A 15477-nucleotide genomic window follows, 5' to 3' on the forward strand; every position below is an offset into this window, starting at 1 on the left:
TTCCTCTATTTACAGGGGCTGGAATAACTCTGCCACCTCACTCGGCCATGCCAGGGCCCAGCACTTGCCTGCAGCAGACTCTTTCCAGCAAAGCTCCAACCAGCTTGCCCAAGGGGCCAGATGTCTCCTTGCAATGTCCCTCTGATCGTTATGGCAGTGCCTGGTCCGGTCCAAGCTCTTCCTTTCCCCGCCATCACAACGCTTTCTTTGGGGATGTCTTCCCAGGCCGTCTGCCACCCACTGTCAACGGCGGTGCCCGCCCAACCTTCCCGTCTGAACTGAATGCTGCCGGGGGTTCTTTCCTACCCAGCAAGACCTCAGCAGATGCATTGCCCCGGCCCTATTCATCCAACAGTTTCCTCTTCCCCCTGCTAGATGAGATGGGGTCTGTTCAAGAGGGCAGCCCCTGGAGTGGTCGTTCTATCCCTCTTGGGTCGCAGGCGAGTGCTGCCGGCTCGCCTGCCCCCACCAGCCTCTCCTCCGTTTCTTCGTCAGCAGGCAGCGCTGAGCCTTCTCCACAGCGGTCACGGCACTCCTCCGCCTCCTCCGAGCAGGGCCCCTCTGGACACCGACTGGCTTCCAGACCCTCCAGCTTGGACGCAGCACCCCCGACCAACGCCTTAACCAACCAAAGCAGCAATAACCTGCCCTCAGTGCCCTTAGGAGCTGCCCCAGAAGGCAAAGGACCGCCTGGCCTGCTGCTCCTTCCTCCACAGGGCCCGGGCTCTTTCCCAGCCAGCAGTTTGTTGAGCGCAGCCGCCAAGGCCCAGCTGGCCAGCAGGGGGCGTCCCGACGAGCTGGCTGCCAGCACTTTACCCAACCGCTTGCTGCTGTCAGTGGTGGGCGGGCGGACACCTCGACGGCAACGTCGCTCCCCCACTGTCCTGCGCCTGCTCAAGGATTCCCACGCAGGGCAGGCGGGGGTCACCCATCCTGAGGAGACACTGACCCGACACCCCTGGCCTAGGGACCAGCCCCCTGGAGGAGAGGCCAAGAATGGACCCCCAAGCTCAGCCACCCCGGTACAGCCGCTGGCCTCTCTGCTCAGTTTGCTGGCTCCTCCCGGGAGTTCACCTATGCCAGGCCTGCCCCCGCTTCTCCAGGCCCCTGCTGGCGACAGTCCCAATTCTTTGCCCCCTTTCCAGGACTTCAACAGCCAACTCCTCAGCCTCTTTGGTCAGCTGGCTTCTGCGTCTTCCGAACAGATCTCAGGGAGTTCCCCACAGACAAAACCTCCCACCTCCCCGCTTGCATCCCATGGACCCCCAGGTAGGTTTGTACATGGAAGTGGAGGTGGCCGTCATCATGTTTTTGTCCTTCCCCAGATTGGGAGCTGCAGCTGAGTGACAGCTGTCTGAGGGTCCTGGAGAGTTTGTTTCTTCTTCTCTTTTAAGGGAAATAAAAAAAAGGCAGGGAATTGCCGGTCCCATGGCAGCCACGCCTCCTGATTGTCTTGCCTCCCTTTTCTTGGCCAGGAAAGCAGATCTTATCTCTCCTGAACCAAAAGGCCCTGCCCGAGCTGGATTGCCATCTGATCCTTTCTGATCATGCAAAGTGCAGGCTATGCAATCCTGAATTTATAATCAAGGCTTGTCACCAGTTAAAGATTCTGGTTAGAATGATATCTACAACAGGTTTGGGGGAAACCTGTTTGGGGGAAAGAAATATGTACGAAATGGAGGTGGGCATTGAATAATCAGAGGTGCCCATTAATCAGGCGTTTGAACATAGGCCTTTGTTTTGTTTAATGTTACCCAGACAGAAATGGCTATGGGAGACGGTCTGTGGTATACCCCATTCTGTGGGAGTTTACTCAAAGCGATCTTTGTTGTGGTACATGTGGCTTACACCTTGGCAAAGGGCACAGTGAACAACTAGCCGTGGTTTAATCCTTGTCCTTTGCAGTTAGATAAATTGGTGCTTCTTACTGCCAGATTACCGATAGATGTGGCAGTTAAATAGTTTATCTTCCTGTCTTCAAATTTACAGATTGAGGAATGGAGGAGGAGGAGCAGTGGTGAGGAGTGGTTTGTCCTGCCATTAACATAATGCCATTCTAACTACTATATTCCCCTCTACCTTCCATCACGGGAACAGGTGTAGAAGGTGCATTTCCCACCCCACCTGTCCCCGAACAGTGACATTCATAGTAGGGACAAAAAGGAAAACAACATTCAGGAAACGTAGCTCTCCAGTGCTGCCCTAGTAACACTTATATCATAATGTAAAAGAAACATTGATTAGATTCATGTGTTATATTAAACCAGTTTTGTTTTAATTAAGGCTTGCTGAATAAATTACAGTCAAGTGGGCTTATACCCGTGATGGTGAACCTATGGAGCCATATCTGTGGGCATGCGAGCATTGCCCTAGCTCAGCTCCAGCCGACCAGCTGATTTTCGGGCCTTTCGGGCCCATCAGAAGTCGGGTAAACAGGCCATTTCTGGCCTCAGGAGGGCCTCTGGGCGGGGGGGGGGGGAGGCCATTTTCGACCTCTCCAGGCTCCAAGAAAGCCTCTGGAGCCTGGGGAGGGTGAAAAATGGGCCTTCCGGGCCCACTGGAAGTCAGGAAACGGGCTGTTTCTGGCCTCCAGAAGGCCTCCGGGCTAGGGGTGGGGAAGGCCGTTTTTGCCCTCCCCAGGCTCCAAGAAAACCTCTGGAGCCTGGGGAGGGCAAAAAACAGACCTACCAGGCCCACCGATAACCTTTTTGCCGACGTATGCCAAAAGGGGAGTGCGGGGGGTTGTGGTGTCGCGTGCACATGTGCGGGGGGTGGAGCACAGGGGAGCATTGAATTATGAGTGTGGGCACGCGCGCGTGCGACCCCCGCACTCCCCCCACTTTTGGCACATGACAGCAAAAACGTTAGCCATCACTGGCTTATACTGTGCTAACCCAAAAACTATGTTTTTGCAAATCAGTGCTGAGAACCAATCCTGTCAACCCGAACAAAGTATTTTTGATGTTGCTCAGTCATGTCTGACTCCTCACGACCCATGGACCACAGCATGCCCAGTCTTCTATTATCTCCCAGAGTTTGCCCAAATCCACATCCACTGTGTCAATGACACTATCTAACCATCTCATCCTCTGCCGTCCCCTCTTCCTTTTGCCTTCAATCTTTCCCAATCTCAGGGTCTTTTCCAACGAAAGCAAAGGCTACGATGGCTTAATACAAAATGTCAATCCAGCCCTTTGATTATGTGAAAGCTAAACATCTCCTCCTAATATCTATAGATTAGACTTCTCTTGATGGCGGTCTTAAAAGTTGATGGCTCATCAGAGGAGAAGTAGGCAAGACTGAATGGTTGGCTGATAAGTGCCTCAGTGGTGATCTGTAGTCACAGAAGATTTCACTGGTCTCTGAATTAAATTTATTTATTTGTTCAACTTGTATGCCGCCTTTCTCCGAAGATTCAAATTGTTAGAATTATTCAAGCACAGTTACTAACTCTATGGCCACGTGGGTGGTTATGGGAGCAACATGGCGCTCCCATGTAACACCTCTCCTGCGCGAGATGCACTGGCTCCCGGTGGTCTTCTGTGTGCGCTTCAAGGTTTTGGTTACCACCTTTAAAGCGCTCCATGGCTTAGGACCTGGTTATTTACGGGACCGCCTACTACCACAAATAGCCTCCCACCGGCCGGTACGCTCTCATAGAGAGGATCTCCTCCAGGTGCCATCAGCCAAGCAGTGTTGACTGGCGGCCCCCAGGGGGAGGGCCTTCTCTGTGGGGGCACCCACTATCTGGAACAAGCTCCCCCCGGAGATAGGGAGGATCCCGGATCTGCACACCTTCCGCTGTGCTCTTATTCCAGCAAGCCGGCCTGGCCTAATTTTTCTCCCCTTTCTTTTAAATTTTAAATTGAAATTTTAATTTGTTTTAAATTTGTTGGGATTTTAATTTTCGTGGGCCAATATTATTTAATTTGGTTTTAAATTGTTTTTAACTTTTGTATTTCTGTATTTTATCTTGTGCCTGTTCACCGCCCTGAGTCCTTCGGGAGTAGGGTGGTATACAAATTTAATAAAACTCAAACTCAGAACTCAAACTCTGAGGTTGAAGAGTAGAAAGGATAAAACTCCTAAGCCCTTAGCAAGATGTACCGTGATAAACTTTCACCTCTCTATATCCCTTAAAACATACAGGAACCCTGGCATCCCAAAAAGTTGCTCGCAAGCCTACCTTGTCCACTGTAAATAGTTGTGTAAGGAATTAAGTGGAGTAAGTGTCTGCTGAGAGTTTGGCTACAGATGACACCGGGCAGGTGCTCTGGCTTGGACGTTCGTCAAAGGGGCATCTCCAAAGTGCAGTGCATTCTGGGAACAAGCGTCCCTTGAGGCAGGGGTGTGGCCATTCCTCTGATTGGTGATGCCTTTGTTTTCTTTCCTGCAGGTGCTGCTCCTTCGGCTTCACTCATGACTCCCAAAGCGCCTCCCACCCCCAGCCCTGTTACTGTCACCACCAGCACAGTGGAAGGTGGGGGCGTGGGCTGCCCGCTGCCCACAGGCACCGATCCGTTCCCCTTCCTGGCACAGGAACAAGCACTGCCGTTTGGGAATGCTCTACCTCCTGGGCTGTTCCCCCTGGGCTCCTTCCCCTTCTCGCTGACCTTGGGCCCAGAGACGCCACTTCCCCCCCTTAACCTGCAGGAGGAGCCAGACGGACAGTCCTTGTTGCCTCTGGTGCTGCCCAGCCTGGATTTGCTACAACAGCCAAGTGGGCTCCTGGCATCACTGTTGGCGTTGCCAGAGGCGGCTTGTGAAGGGCAGAGGGAAGCGGCGACAACGGAGCCATTGTTGGAGCCCTTCGCCAGCTTGCCCGAAACTCTGCAGCCCCTGCTCTTCCCAGCACTTTCCACCCCTTCAGCTGTCCTAGCTTTAAACTCGGCACTGTTAGCCACCGGCCTGGGCTCTTCTGACACAGGACCGAGCCCCACACAGGTAAGAAGTTTGCACAAGGGACCAGTTGCCTTTAGACGTTTTTCATTTCATTGAGGCACGATAGGATGGGACGGGAAGTGCATCGGTCTCCCTCGTTAGAAGGATCTTGTGGGATTGGATCATAGGTTGAAGGCTACCTTAGGAACATGGAAGGTTGGAAGGAATATATGTTTGCTGTTTAGCAAAGCCTTCACAAGATATATCCAGCTACTAGGGAGATAATAATGATCTGTTGACTTTATGTATTAAGAAAGTGTGATTCCAAGGAGACTTTGCATTAAGAGTTACGAACCAGTTGTTGGATAATCAAAGAACCAATATTTAAAGAGCTCTGCACCTGCTTTAAATGAACCTGGTGGCTGAGCCTGAGCAACAGCTTCGAGTTCTCTCCTGAAATCATCTGAAGGGCTTGTTCCGATGGCTCTGCTCCTGTCTCAGACCTTTCCTGTCCTTCCATCCCAGACTGGCCTGGCTAGCACTCCTGTGGCACCTACCTCCACTAACACCACACCGACAACTACTGAGGGTACCCCCAGTGCCTCTGGGCGTCTGAATCCCATATTGCCCCAGCTTGTCAACCCGCTGCTGAGTACCACACTTCTGGGTGAGTTGATAGTCATCTTATACAATGCCAAACTCTTGGGAAAGGTGAAGATATTAAAGCCCAAATGACTGCCCCTAAGCAGAAAGAGACTGCCCCCCACAGATGACCTATTGCTCTAATGTTTTGCTCTTCGCTTTCTCCAACCTGATTTCTTCCTGGCAGGAGATCATTGGAGTTATGCAGTAGTTCTCACTTCTCAATCACAATTGAGACCAACAGCACTATTCCTAAATCGTGACCAACTTAGGATCTCACTGCCCCTTGTTGTTAAGTGATTCAGCAGTCATGAAGTGAGGTATCATGTGACCATGACTTGTGATTTTACTTCTGTGTTCTTCCTTAACTCTGCTAGTCAGAAGCTGAATCGTGACCATGGAACACTGCAACGGTCATAAATGCACACCGATTGCGAAGTGCCTAAATCACGTGACCATGGGTTGCTACAATAGCAGGGTGGATTTGATTTAAATCAAGTTGATTTAAATCACAATTTAAATCACGATTTAAATCACTAGTAAAAAGGGTTGATTTCTCGATTTAAATCATAATTTTTAAAGAGCAACTGTCATCTCTGTCCCACAGCAGCTCCTCCTCTGACCCACTGTTGACTCACTGACAGTCCCATTCACTTTAATGGGATGGCTGGTGATGCGGCAGTGACACCACAAGGTGAGGGACGTGGCAGGCAGCAGGTGAGTGGATGCCCACTAATAGGCGCTGCCATTACGGATTTAAAATGACAGGTGCTCTTTAAATGTAAGGTCTCATTCTTGCTGGTAGTTAGAATCTTTAATATTATTATTTGCAAACAAAATGAAGGTTTCCTATTTAGCTTGCAGCGCTTGGATTCATTGAATGAGTTTACCAAAAATGTAAATATTGCAGACTATACAGCTTCGTGCTAGATAACTAAGCTGCATTTCATGCTGAATAAAACTTAATTATTAATGTATCTTAAATAGAAAACTATCTTTGGATAGATTTTTACTCCAAAAGCATTTTATTAAAATAAATTTGCTAAAAATAAAAAAAAATCTGATTTAAATTTTAAAAAATCCAATTTAAATTTTAAAAATCTGATTTTTTTTTAAAAAAAATTTTAATCATAGATTTTTATCCACCCTGTACAATAGTCATAAATGTGAGGATTGGTCATAACCACAAGCTGGTTTTCTTTACACCATCATAACTTTGAAGTGTCATTAAATGTAGCATCGATGAGCAAGGATTACCTGTAGTTGACCACCTCTGGAGAGCTGCCGCTTGGGCAAAGTTCTTGCTCAATGTGGAGGTGCCAACAACTTGCTTCTCCCTATGCCGGCCCTTTTGACATTCCCCTGTTGATATGATTGCGTGGAGAGGGAATAGAGTTACACTTACTGGCTGTGCAGGAATTGTTGTAAAGGGATGATTCTTCAGTTCAGCTACCCGTGCCTAATTTAATCCATTACAAACAAAAGCATTTGTATGCACATCGATGCCTCTTTCAGATACCTTCTGAACGTGCCAAAATTGGATAACAGATAAAAGTCCTCCTGACCTTCCAGCACTTCCCTATAAGTTTGGAGGGGAGAAAAGAGGCCTACAAAGGCTTACTGCTACCCCTAGAAGTATTTGGGATTGGTGCTGATGAGAGCTATATGCCAGCAGCAGAGTTGACATTCTCCTCCCTTTTGCCCACGTGAAGGTGATCTTCCATCCCTGAACCCAGCCTCAGGCCCCTCACTGATTGGAAGTCCTCTTCTCCAGGCCCAGCAGCCTCTTTTGCCACCCAATCTGCAAGGGCCTCTCGGAATCCAGCTTTTCCAAGGACAGCTGCCCTTACTAGCAGGCTCCAACCCCCTGGCCTGCCTCCTCCAGAGCTTACAGGTAAGCAGTCCTGATAGTGTCATCATCAGCCTCAGGGTAGGTCGGCAATGGGCAGTGTTTAGCTCTTCTCTCATATGCAAAATCCATACTTGGAGTAAAAGAGCACCTTTCATTCCCAAATGTGTACTCAAATTGCATTTGCAAATTGTAATTGTACGTAGATTAAACTTGAAGCAAATAAAAAAAAAGTGTGTTTAATATCTGTAAGGACAATATTATGGTGGTTCAGAGGAGTTCACTAAAACTATTGATTCCCTTGCCAAATTAGTGGTTGATTCCCTGGGGCTGATAGTCCTTGGGGATTTTAACCTTCCCCTTGATGGCATTGAATTTGGGACGGCTAAGAACTAGACATCACACATTAAATCTGGTTTTGGTCCTTGGGGTAGCTGTGATGTGGTCTAAGGTGGAGTACATCACATCAGTCCTTTGCCATGGTTAGATTTCTCTTTGGTTGCTATTTTGGTGTGCCTGTGCAATTTTCTCCTCCCCCTACAAGAAGGTATAACCTATAAGCAATAGCACTTAGACTTATATACCGTTTCACAGTGCTTTACAGCCCTCCCTAAGCGGTTTACAGAGTCAGCCTATTGCCCCCAACAATCTGGGTCGTCATTTTACCCATTCAGAAGGATGGAAGGCTGAGTCAACCTTGAGTTGGTGAGAATTGAACTGCTGGCAGTTGGCAGTCAGCAGAATTAGCCTGCAGTACTGCATTCTACCCACTGTGCCACCACGGCTCTTATTAGGCTGTCTGCACCAGGTGCCTGATGAACCTGAAGGAGTTTCAGAGGACATGTGCGGTTTTTCCTGAGAATCTGGTGGGTCGTTTGTTGTAGATCTCTGTTTGTGCCTGGAATGGCCAGATGATGAGAACCTTGGACCAGGTTGCTCTTATGCAGCCTCTTACTGTACATTAATGAGGAACCGTGGGGATGCAGTGGGTAGAATGTAGCGTTGCAGGCTAATTCTGCCAACTGCCAGCAGTTAGATCTTCACTGACTCAAGGTTGACTCAGCCACCCACCCTCCATAGTTGATGAAACAAGAACCCAGGTTGTTGGCGGCAATAGGCTGACTCTATAAACCACTTAGAGCACTGTGAAATGGTACAGTATATAAGTCTAAGTGCTATTTCTAATCCCATGGAGGAGCTAGATTTTCCAAGAAACGCCAAAAGATGAAATGTCAGAAGAGAAGCCTGGAGAACCCTTGGAGGAAAACAACCAAGTGAACCAGCTAAGCATGCATAAGGACCCATATTAGGGATTAAACTGTTGGGTTAAGAGTGATGACATTTAATTATTTCTGCAGTTTTATTGCATTGGTTGATTGCCACCCAGCTATCCTTTTTAGGGTGATTCCTTCCTCAAGATTATATCCTGGGCTGCTGTGAAGAACAGTGATTCCCAAACTCTCTTAGTTCACAACATCCTTAGTGTCCTAGTAACTTTTTCATTGGGGACCAGAAATATGTATCTGAATTACAGGGATCCTGCATTATATTTTAAATTTTCAAGAGAAACATGGCAATCCTAGGCTAGTAGTTCCTGCAATATCTGACTTTACAGCGTGAAAATTACTTAGATGGAGATATGCAAGATCTGTTGCTAAGTTAATGAAAAGTGAAACTTGTTTTAAGTTTCAAGAGACAGATAATATTCAGAAGTGACTCAGATGCTTCTTAATTTACTGAAGTAAATTAAGTAAATAAATAAAAAGAGAAAGTACTATATAATCCGACTCACAAAATTCTGTTATTATACCTATATCAATAATAGTAATTTTAGTCTTCCTGTGGAGTTAATTTTCTAGTTTAGTCTACCTATCACTGACAGATTTTGGGCATTACTGTATTTCCCTCGACAGATGTTGGGTACTCCTGCATTTCCCTCAAACATTTAAAATATTCTATGGCTGTAAGAAATAGAAATGGGGTTCTTGCTGGATTTGGTTAGAGGAGAGAGTTGAACCTGAAAACTTCGATTTGTAGAATACCACAACTTTATGTTCTCACCTCACCTGTGCAGACAAGGACACTGAGGGAGGTCATTTATTCGGAGTCAGGTGTCATCAATATGCAGGTGATACTCAGATGTATTTATCAATTCCCAACTGACTAGCCAATGCTGTCAGAGTCTTGTGCAGATATCAGTGTGAACAAATTGTTGTGTGGGCAATAGCAGAAGGAGCAGAATCTTCTGGCCCCAACCTTCCTATCGTTTCGTAAGGGCCTAAAGCTGTGGCTGTGCCACTCAGTTTGGGGCCCCGGTGTGGGGATCAGCACAATGGAGATGGTTGATTAATAACAGATAACGTTCTTTGTTCAAGTCGTTTCTTCCTTCCTTCGTTCCTTCAAGATGGCAGCAGCGGAGTTAGCAGTATCAGACCACAGGAAGAAAAGTTACTAAATTAAGTAGGAAAGTATGGGGTGGGGGGGGGGAAGGGAAGGAAAAAGGAGCAGAAAGTTAGATAAGTAAAATAGAAAGAAGTAAAAAAGGGAAAGAAGAAATTGTGGTAAGGACAGTGGTGAAATCCAAATTTTTTTACTACCGGTTCTGTGGGCGTGGCTTGGTGGGTGTGGTGCAGCTTGGTGGGCGTGGCTTGGCATGGCAGGGGAAGGATACTGCAAAATCTCCATTCCCACCTCACTCCTGGGGGAAGGATACTGCAAAATCTCCATTCCCACCCCACTCTGGGGCCAGCCAGAGGTGGTATTTGCCGGTTCTCCAAACTACCCAAAATTTCCGCTACCGGTTCTCCAGAACCTGTCAGAACCTGCTGGATTTTACCCCTAGGTAAGGAGGAAAATGCCAGCAAAACAGCAGGGCGGCGAATGAATGGCTGCACGCTGAGTTGGAGGCAGCCGGCAACAGAAAGTCCAGACCTCTGTCCAATACACTGTTTCTCTGAAAGGTTAAAAGATGAGAAAGGACCGGGATAAATCAATTGAGCGTGATATTAATGATCTTTAGAAAAACAGTCCTGAAAAATGGAATGTTTAACAACAATGTAAACCAGAGGACTTCAAACTTGGCAGCTTTAAGACTTGTGGACTTCAACTCCCAGAATTCTCTTCAACTCTAACTCTCCAGCTATGCTGGCTGGAGAGTTCCGGGAGTTGAAGTCCACAAGTCTTAAAGCTGCCAAGTTTGAAGACCTCTGATGTAAACATTCAAATATCCATTCCCCTTGGCAAAATGTAAATTCAGACAATCTTTTGGAGAAGCAACCTCTGAATGCTGCAGAGAAGATAACATGATTTCATGAAGGTTTCTTTTCTCTCTCTCTCTCTCTCTTTCTCACTCTCTGTTTGCCAGCTAAGCACTGGTTTCGGTGCCCCAGAGAAACTGGTGCTACCCGGTGAACCTCCAGCCTCAGCCTTGTCCAGCGTGCTCCCTGTGCCAGAGACTGAGCCAAGCCACCAGGCTATCTTGCCCCCTTGCACGGACACTGCCCTCACAAGTGCCTTAGAGTCGCCCAGAGCCCTTGAGCCAGCCCGGCAAGGAGAAGAGGAGGCCCCCGCAGGGCAAGAAGCCAGCGGTTCCCACTCTCCCCACAAGCGGCTCAGATGTAGCCCAGAAGAACTGAACGGGGACTCTGCCAGCAGCCTTCCGCGAGGATCACTCCGGGGCAGCAAGACTGGACGGCGTGGGGGTGGGCGGGGGCGGGGCAGGCGGCACTTCAATGGCCAGCTTCCTGAGTTGGGCACAGGACATCTGTCGCATCCCACCTGGCGTTGCAACGGGGAAATGGTGACTAGCAGTGCAGAAACCCAAGCAGGTCCTTTTGCTGTTCAGGAGATAAAGGTATGTAGAAGTGTTTAAATGGTCCTCTCCAACTTGGTACCCTTCAGGTGTTTGGAGACTGCGTCCTCTGGAATTGCCAGCCAAGTGGCTGAATTCTGGGGGTTGTAGTCTCAGTATGACTGAAAGGTACCCAGTTGGGGAGGGCTTAAATGGAACAAGGAAGGAGTTCAAGGAAATTGTAGGGAAATTGTTTACCACAATTGTCCCGACATTCCAAAAAAAGGAAAAGCTTGCTTTCTGGGGGTACTTTCTTATTGACAACTCCATCAAACCTCAAGTGCTGGACCAGGATGGACCTTTGATCTAGTCTACAAAGCAGTTATGTTGGTCTCTTCTTTAGGTGAAAGGTAACTCCAGTTTGAGCCCTGGGTCCCACACTGGCCACAATTGGGATTAATTTTTCCATTGCTAAGCGAGGCAGTTGTTAAAGAGAGTCATGCCCAATTTTACGAGGGGTTTGTGTGTGTGTGCGTGTGTGCCACAGTTGTTAAGCAAATCAGGGCAGTTGATTCAGCAAATCTAGCTTTCCCCACTGATCATTCGTTGGAAGCCAGCTGAGAAGGTCGCAAATGAGGAAATCACACACAATATGAGGAAATGAGGAAATCACACACAATATGGCAACGGTTGTAAATGCATGCCGGTTGCCAACCACCGTGGGGATGTTCTGGCAATGTCTAAGGACCACTCATAAATCATTGTTTTCAGTGCTGTTGTAACTTTGATTGGTCACTAAACGAATGGTTATAAGTCAAGCACTGTTTACCGTTTACCGTTTAGCTGTTTACCGTTAAGTGCTCTTTTTACGTCAGTCCAGATCTGCTAGGAAGATTCACGGTTTTTCCATAGTCCTCCAGAAAGTGCTTCATAGTGTGTCTTTGTTTTTTCTTGTATTGGACCCATAGCCATATGATTTCATGGTATTGATTAGGTTCATACATTATGCTAAGCCATGGTTTTCTTAGTCATGATTTGCTAAGTAACCTACAGTGAGCAAGATTCATATATAATAAATACCAAGGTTAAATTTTCCATTTGCAAACCAGAATTGCTGGGGGCTTATGTCACTCTAAACAGGGGTGGGGAACTATGGCCCTTTTATGACTTGGTGGACTTCAACTCCCAGAATTCCTGAGCCAGCATGGCTGACTCAGGAATTCTGGGAGTTGAAGTCCACCAGTCATAAAAGGGCCATGGTTCCCCACCCCTGCTCTAAATGCAGAGATTGCCCCTGATCTTCGCAGCACTTTCTACCCCTCCAGCTGCCTTAACTTTAAAATCAGCACTGTGGGAAACCAGACTGAGCTCTTCTGACACAAGGCTGACTCCACACTACATGGAGGTCAAACAAGGAGGCTTTGCTTTTAGCAATTGAAAGCTGCCGTTTTTCATCTCAGTGTGACATACACAAACTGGGGGAAACTGCATTTAATGCTCCAGTCTCTCCTAATAAAGAGATCTTGTGGGATTTTGGTCATAGTTTGAAGCCCCTATTTGAAGAACTTGTGGGATTGGTTAGATCACAGGTGTCAAACTTGCCACGTCAATTTGCCATCATGTGACGTTTTGCAACTTTTTTTTCCCCTTCGCGGAGCTGGGGTGGGTGTGGCCTGCGCGCGACATATCCGGCCCGCAGGCTGCCAGTGTGACAACGCTGGGTTAGATTATAGACACAAGTAGCAGAGAGCTTTCAGGACGTAACCTACTTCTAGTGGGATAAGACTGATATTATGGCTTAGTGTGATGTGTGAACCCAAACATTGTTTTGTTTCCTTTGATTGCTCCTTCTTCAGAGGACTTTGGTTTTAAAGTAAAAGACTATTCTAAAGCTTACTCAGGAAGAATTTTGGACTCTTCAAACTATGGGGGAGGTATGTATGTGTTGCTGTTTCAATAACTTGCCCTCATTCTAACAGTATTAAATATAAACCCATGTATGTAGAGAACAGGAGAACCACATAGCGATGTGCCAGATTATCTAATATTGTGCATATGTTATGTGAAGGAGCATTTAATTATGGGTGTCTCTGTGGACACATTTTACATTTTCCCACTCTGTCTTCAGACTGAAACGAAAAAAATGTTTAGGGAAGCTTTACTGTGTCCTTAAATTGACTGGATAAGCTGTGTCCTTGTAGAATGGTTGTGAAATCATGCGTTGCCAATCAAGAAAATTGTGTGGAGGGTCTCTTATTGCCAGCTCTGGAGTGCTTTTAGGAAGCTGACATCTTCAGAATTGATACTTACCTTCTAACCCATTTCTTTCTCTAGGGCCCTCCAGGTAGGCGACCAGCCCGACGTGGCCGAAGGAGGAAAAGCAGGTGAGAATCAGTGCTCAGAAGGGACGGGATTTGTAGAGATAGCAGAATTCAAAACAAGCTTGGGATATCTTAGAGGTTATTTATTAGTCCATTGTCTGTAGATTCTCAGTCATCCAGGTCACAGTTGTCCCAACGGTGCTTTTTTCAGGAGGCAACTGGACTTTCTTGTTTTTTCTTTAGAAGACATTTCACTTCTCATCCAAGAAGCTTCTTCAGCTCTGACAGGATAGTGGGGAATGGAAGGATTTATATTCCTTGCAGACAGCTGGTCATTTGCATCCTCTTAGAGGGTTGCTGCAGCACTTGGAGGTTTATCTGTGTCTTCAGGGTCACCTGAGCAGTGCTCCTGGTTCCTGTATTATTAGTCCCGTTTTCTCTTTGCAGTGGTGTCCGGCCCAGTACCCGACCTGAGACTACACGGATTCGGGGTCCTAGCATTGATCCAGGGTCCAGCCCATTGGTAAATATTTTTTTTTTCTCATGGGTGAGTGGGTGATAATATGAAGTAGACCAAGACAGTATTTCTTGGGGAGGAGATTCCCCTAAGGCTTGGCTTACAGTATTGATATTTTTTGCCTCTTTTTAAAATTGAGGTAAATGCAGGGGTGAAATGCTCCCGTTTCGGACTGGATTGCCCGATCCGGTAGCGATGGAGGCGGGTGGTTCGGAGAACCAGTAGCAAAAATCCCCCCCCCCCATGCCCAGCTGAGCCACACAATCTACAACTACGGCCGAAAAAATGCTTTTAAAAGTAAAAAAAAAAAAGCCTCTGATGATCGCGCGGCTCGTCAAAGGCATTTAAAAGAAAAAAACCCTTTTTTTTCTTTTAAATGCTCTGACGATCCCAGCTGAGTTCCCTGATCGGCAGGGGCTTTTTTAAAAAAGCCTCTGCCAATCAGGGAACTCAGCTGGGATCGTCAGAGCCTTTTGAAAACATTTTTTTACAACCTCTTCGCCGAAGAGGTTATAGAAAAAATGGTTTTAAAAGTTAAAAAAAAAAAAAATTGGCCACGACCACCCAGTCACATTACACCCCCCCAAGCCACGCCCACAGAAACGGTAGTAACAAATTTTAGGTTTCACCCCTGGGTAAATGGCTCCTTCATGGCTTATATGTTTCTATTGCAATGTGGAGGAAAAAATGCCATTGATTTTTGGCAATTGTGGCTGCAGAGGGCCATTTACGAAGACTGCAGAAGGGATGCTCAAGGGTTATTATTATGTGCTCCTGAGGATGCTCCCCCACCCCGGTTTGTAAGGGAAGGAATAAGGAGTTGTGAATTACACCTTAACTTGTCTTTCCTTGCCTTTCCCCCTTGTAGGTTGACTACACTGTTGCTCGCCGGCCTCGGCCTGGCCGGCCTGTGAAAAACAGGAGGAGGAAATTGGCCACATAACACTGCCTGAACCGAGGGGTCTCCACCACTGTCCATTCTTAAGCAAAGAGAGCTTGGGACATCTCTCCCCATCCATGACCCCCTTCCATCTCTGGGGCCCAGCCTATGGGTGTAACCCAAAGGAGGGGAGGAAATACCAGCAAAAGGATCGGTTGTTGCTGATGGCTCTGAGCATCTTGACCATTAATGTGTTTTAGCTTCACCACTTGCCTGGATCCGGAATCTTTTGCCAGAGGGATCTCTAAAAGCACACGGTGCAGCTCTGGTCTCAGCATTTTTTTTTGCAAGGGGGGGGGGTTGCTGTCGGGAGGAGGCTAAGGGGGAGGGGAGAGAGGAAGAGGGCCACGCCCATAGCACTTCTTGAAGCCATGTTTGTAACGTTCCTCTTGGTGGTGCAGGAGGCCCTCCTGCCCTTGCTTTTGTGTCTTCCCCCACCCCTGGTGAGATTCCCCTAACGGTTGGGTCCCCCAAACCTCAGCAAGGAGTAGCAAGGGCCGTGTCCTCCTGGAGGGGGACAGCAACGCCCTTTCACTT

At 47.5% G+C, this 15477-nt stretch overlaps 1 protein-coding gene across 4 annotated transcripts in view; it reads left to right on the forward strand.

The window, feature by feature from the left end:
* The window catches only part of MBD6 (methyl-CpG binding domain protein 6), a 29728-nt gene extending 14526 nt beyond the window's left edge, over positions 1 to 15202 (forward strand). For all 4 annotated transcript variants that reach the window (XM_087886703.1, XM_087886704.1, XM_060688981.2 and 1 more), the window contains 8 exons: positions 16 to 1269; positions 4397 to 4944; positions 5407 to 5548; positions 7236 to 7417; positions 10737 to 11225; positions 13497 to 13546; positions 13931 to 14006; positions 14869 to 15202. In XM_087886703.1, the coding sequence (XP_087742829.1) occupies positions 16 to 1269; positions 4397 to 4944; positions 5407 to 5548; positions 7236 to 7417; positions 10737 to 11225; positions 13497 to 13546; positions 13931 to 14006; positions 14869 to 14943 (2816 nt within the window). In that variant the 3' untranslated portion in view covers positions 14944 to 15202. The remainder of the gene's footprint in view (positions 1 to 15; positions 1270 to 4396; positions 4945 to 5406; positions 5549 to 7235; positions 7418 to 10736; positions 11226 to 13496; positions 13547 to 13930; positions 14007 to 14868) is intronic.
* The last annotated feature ends 275 nt before the right edge of the window (positions 15203 to 15477 follow it).

The sequence above is a fragment of the Pantherophis guttatus genome, chromosome 2, assembly GCF_059756535.1.
Source record: "Pantherophis guttatus breed Tessera chromosome 2, ASM5975653v1, whole genome shotgun sequence".
Classification (NCBI taxonomy): Eukaryota; Metazoa; Chordata; class Lepidosauria; order Squamata; family Colubridae; genus Pantherophis; species Pantherophis guttatus.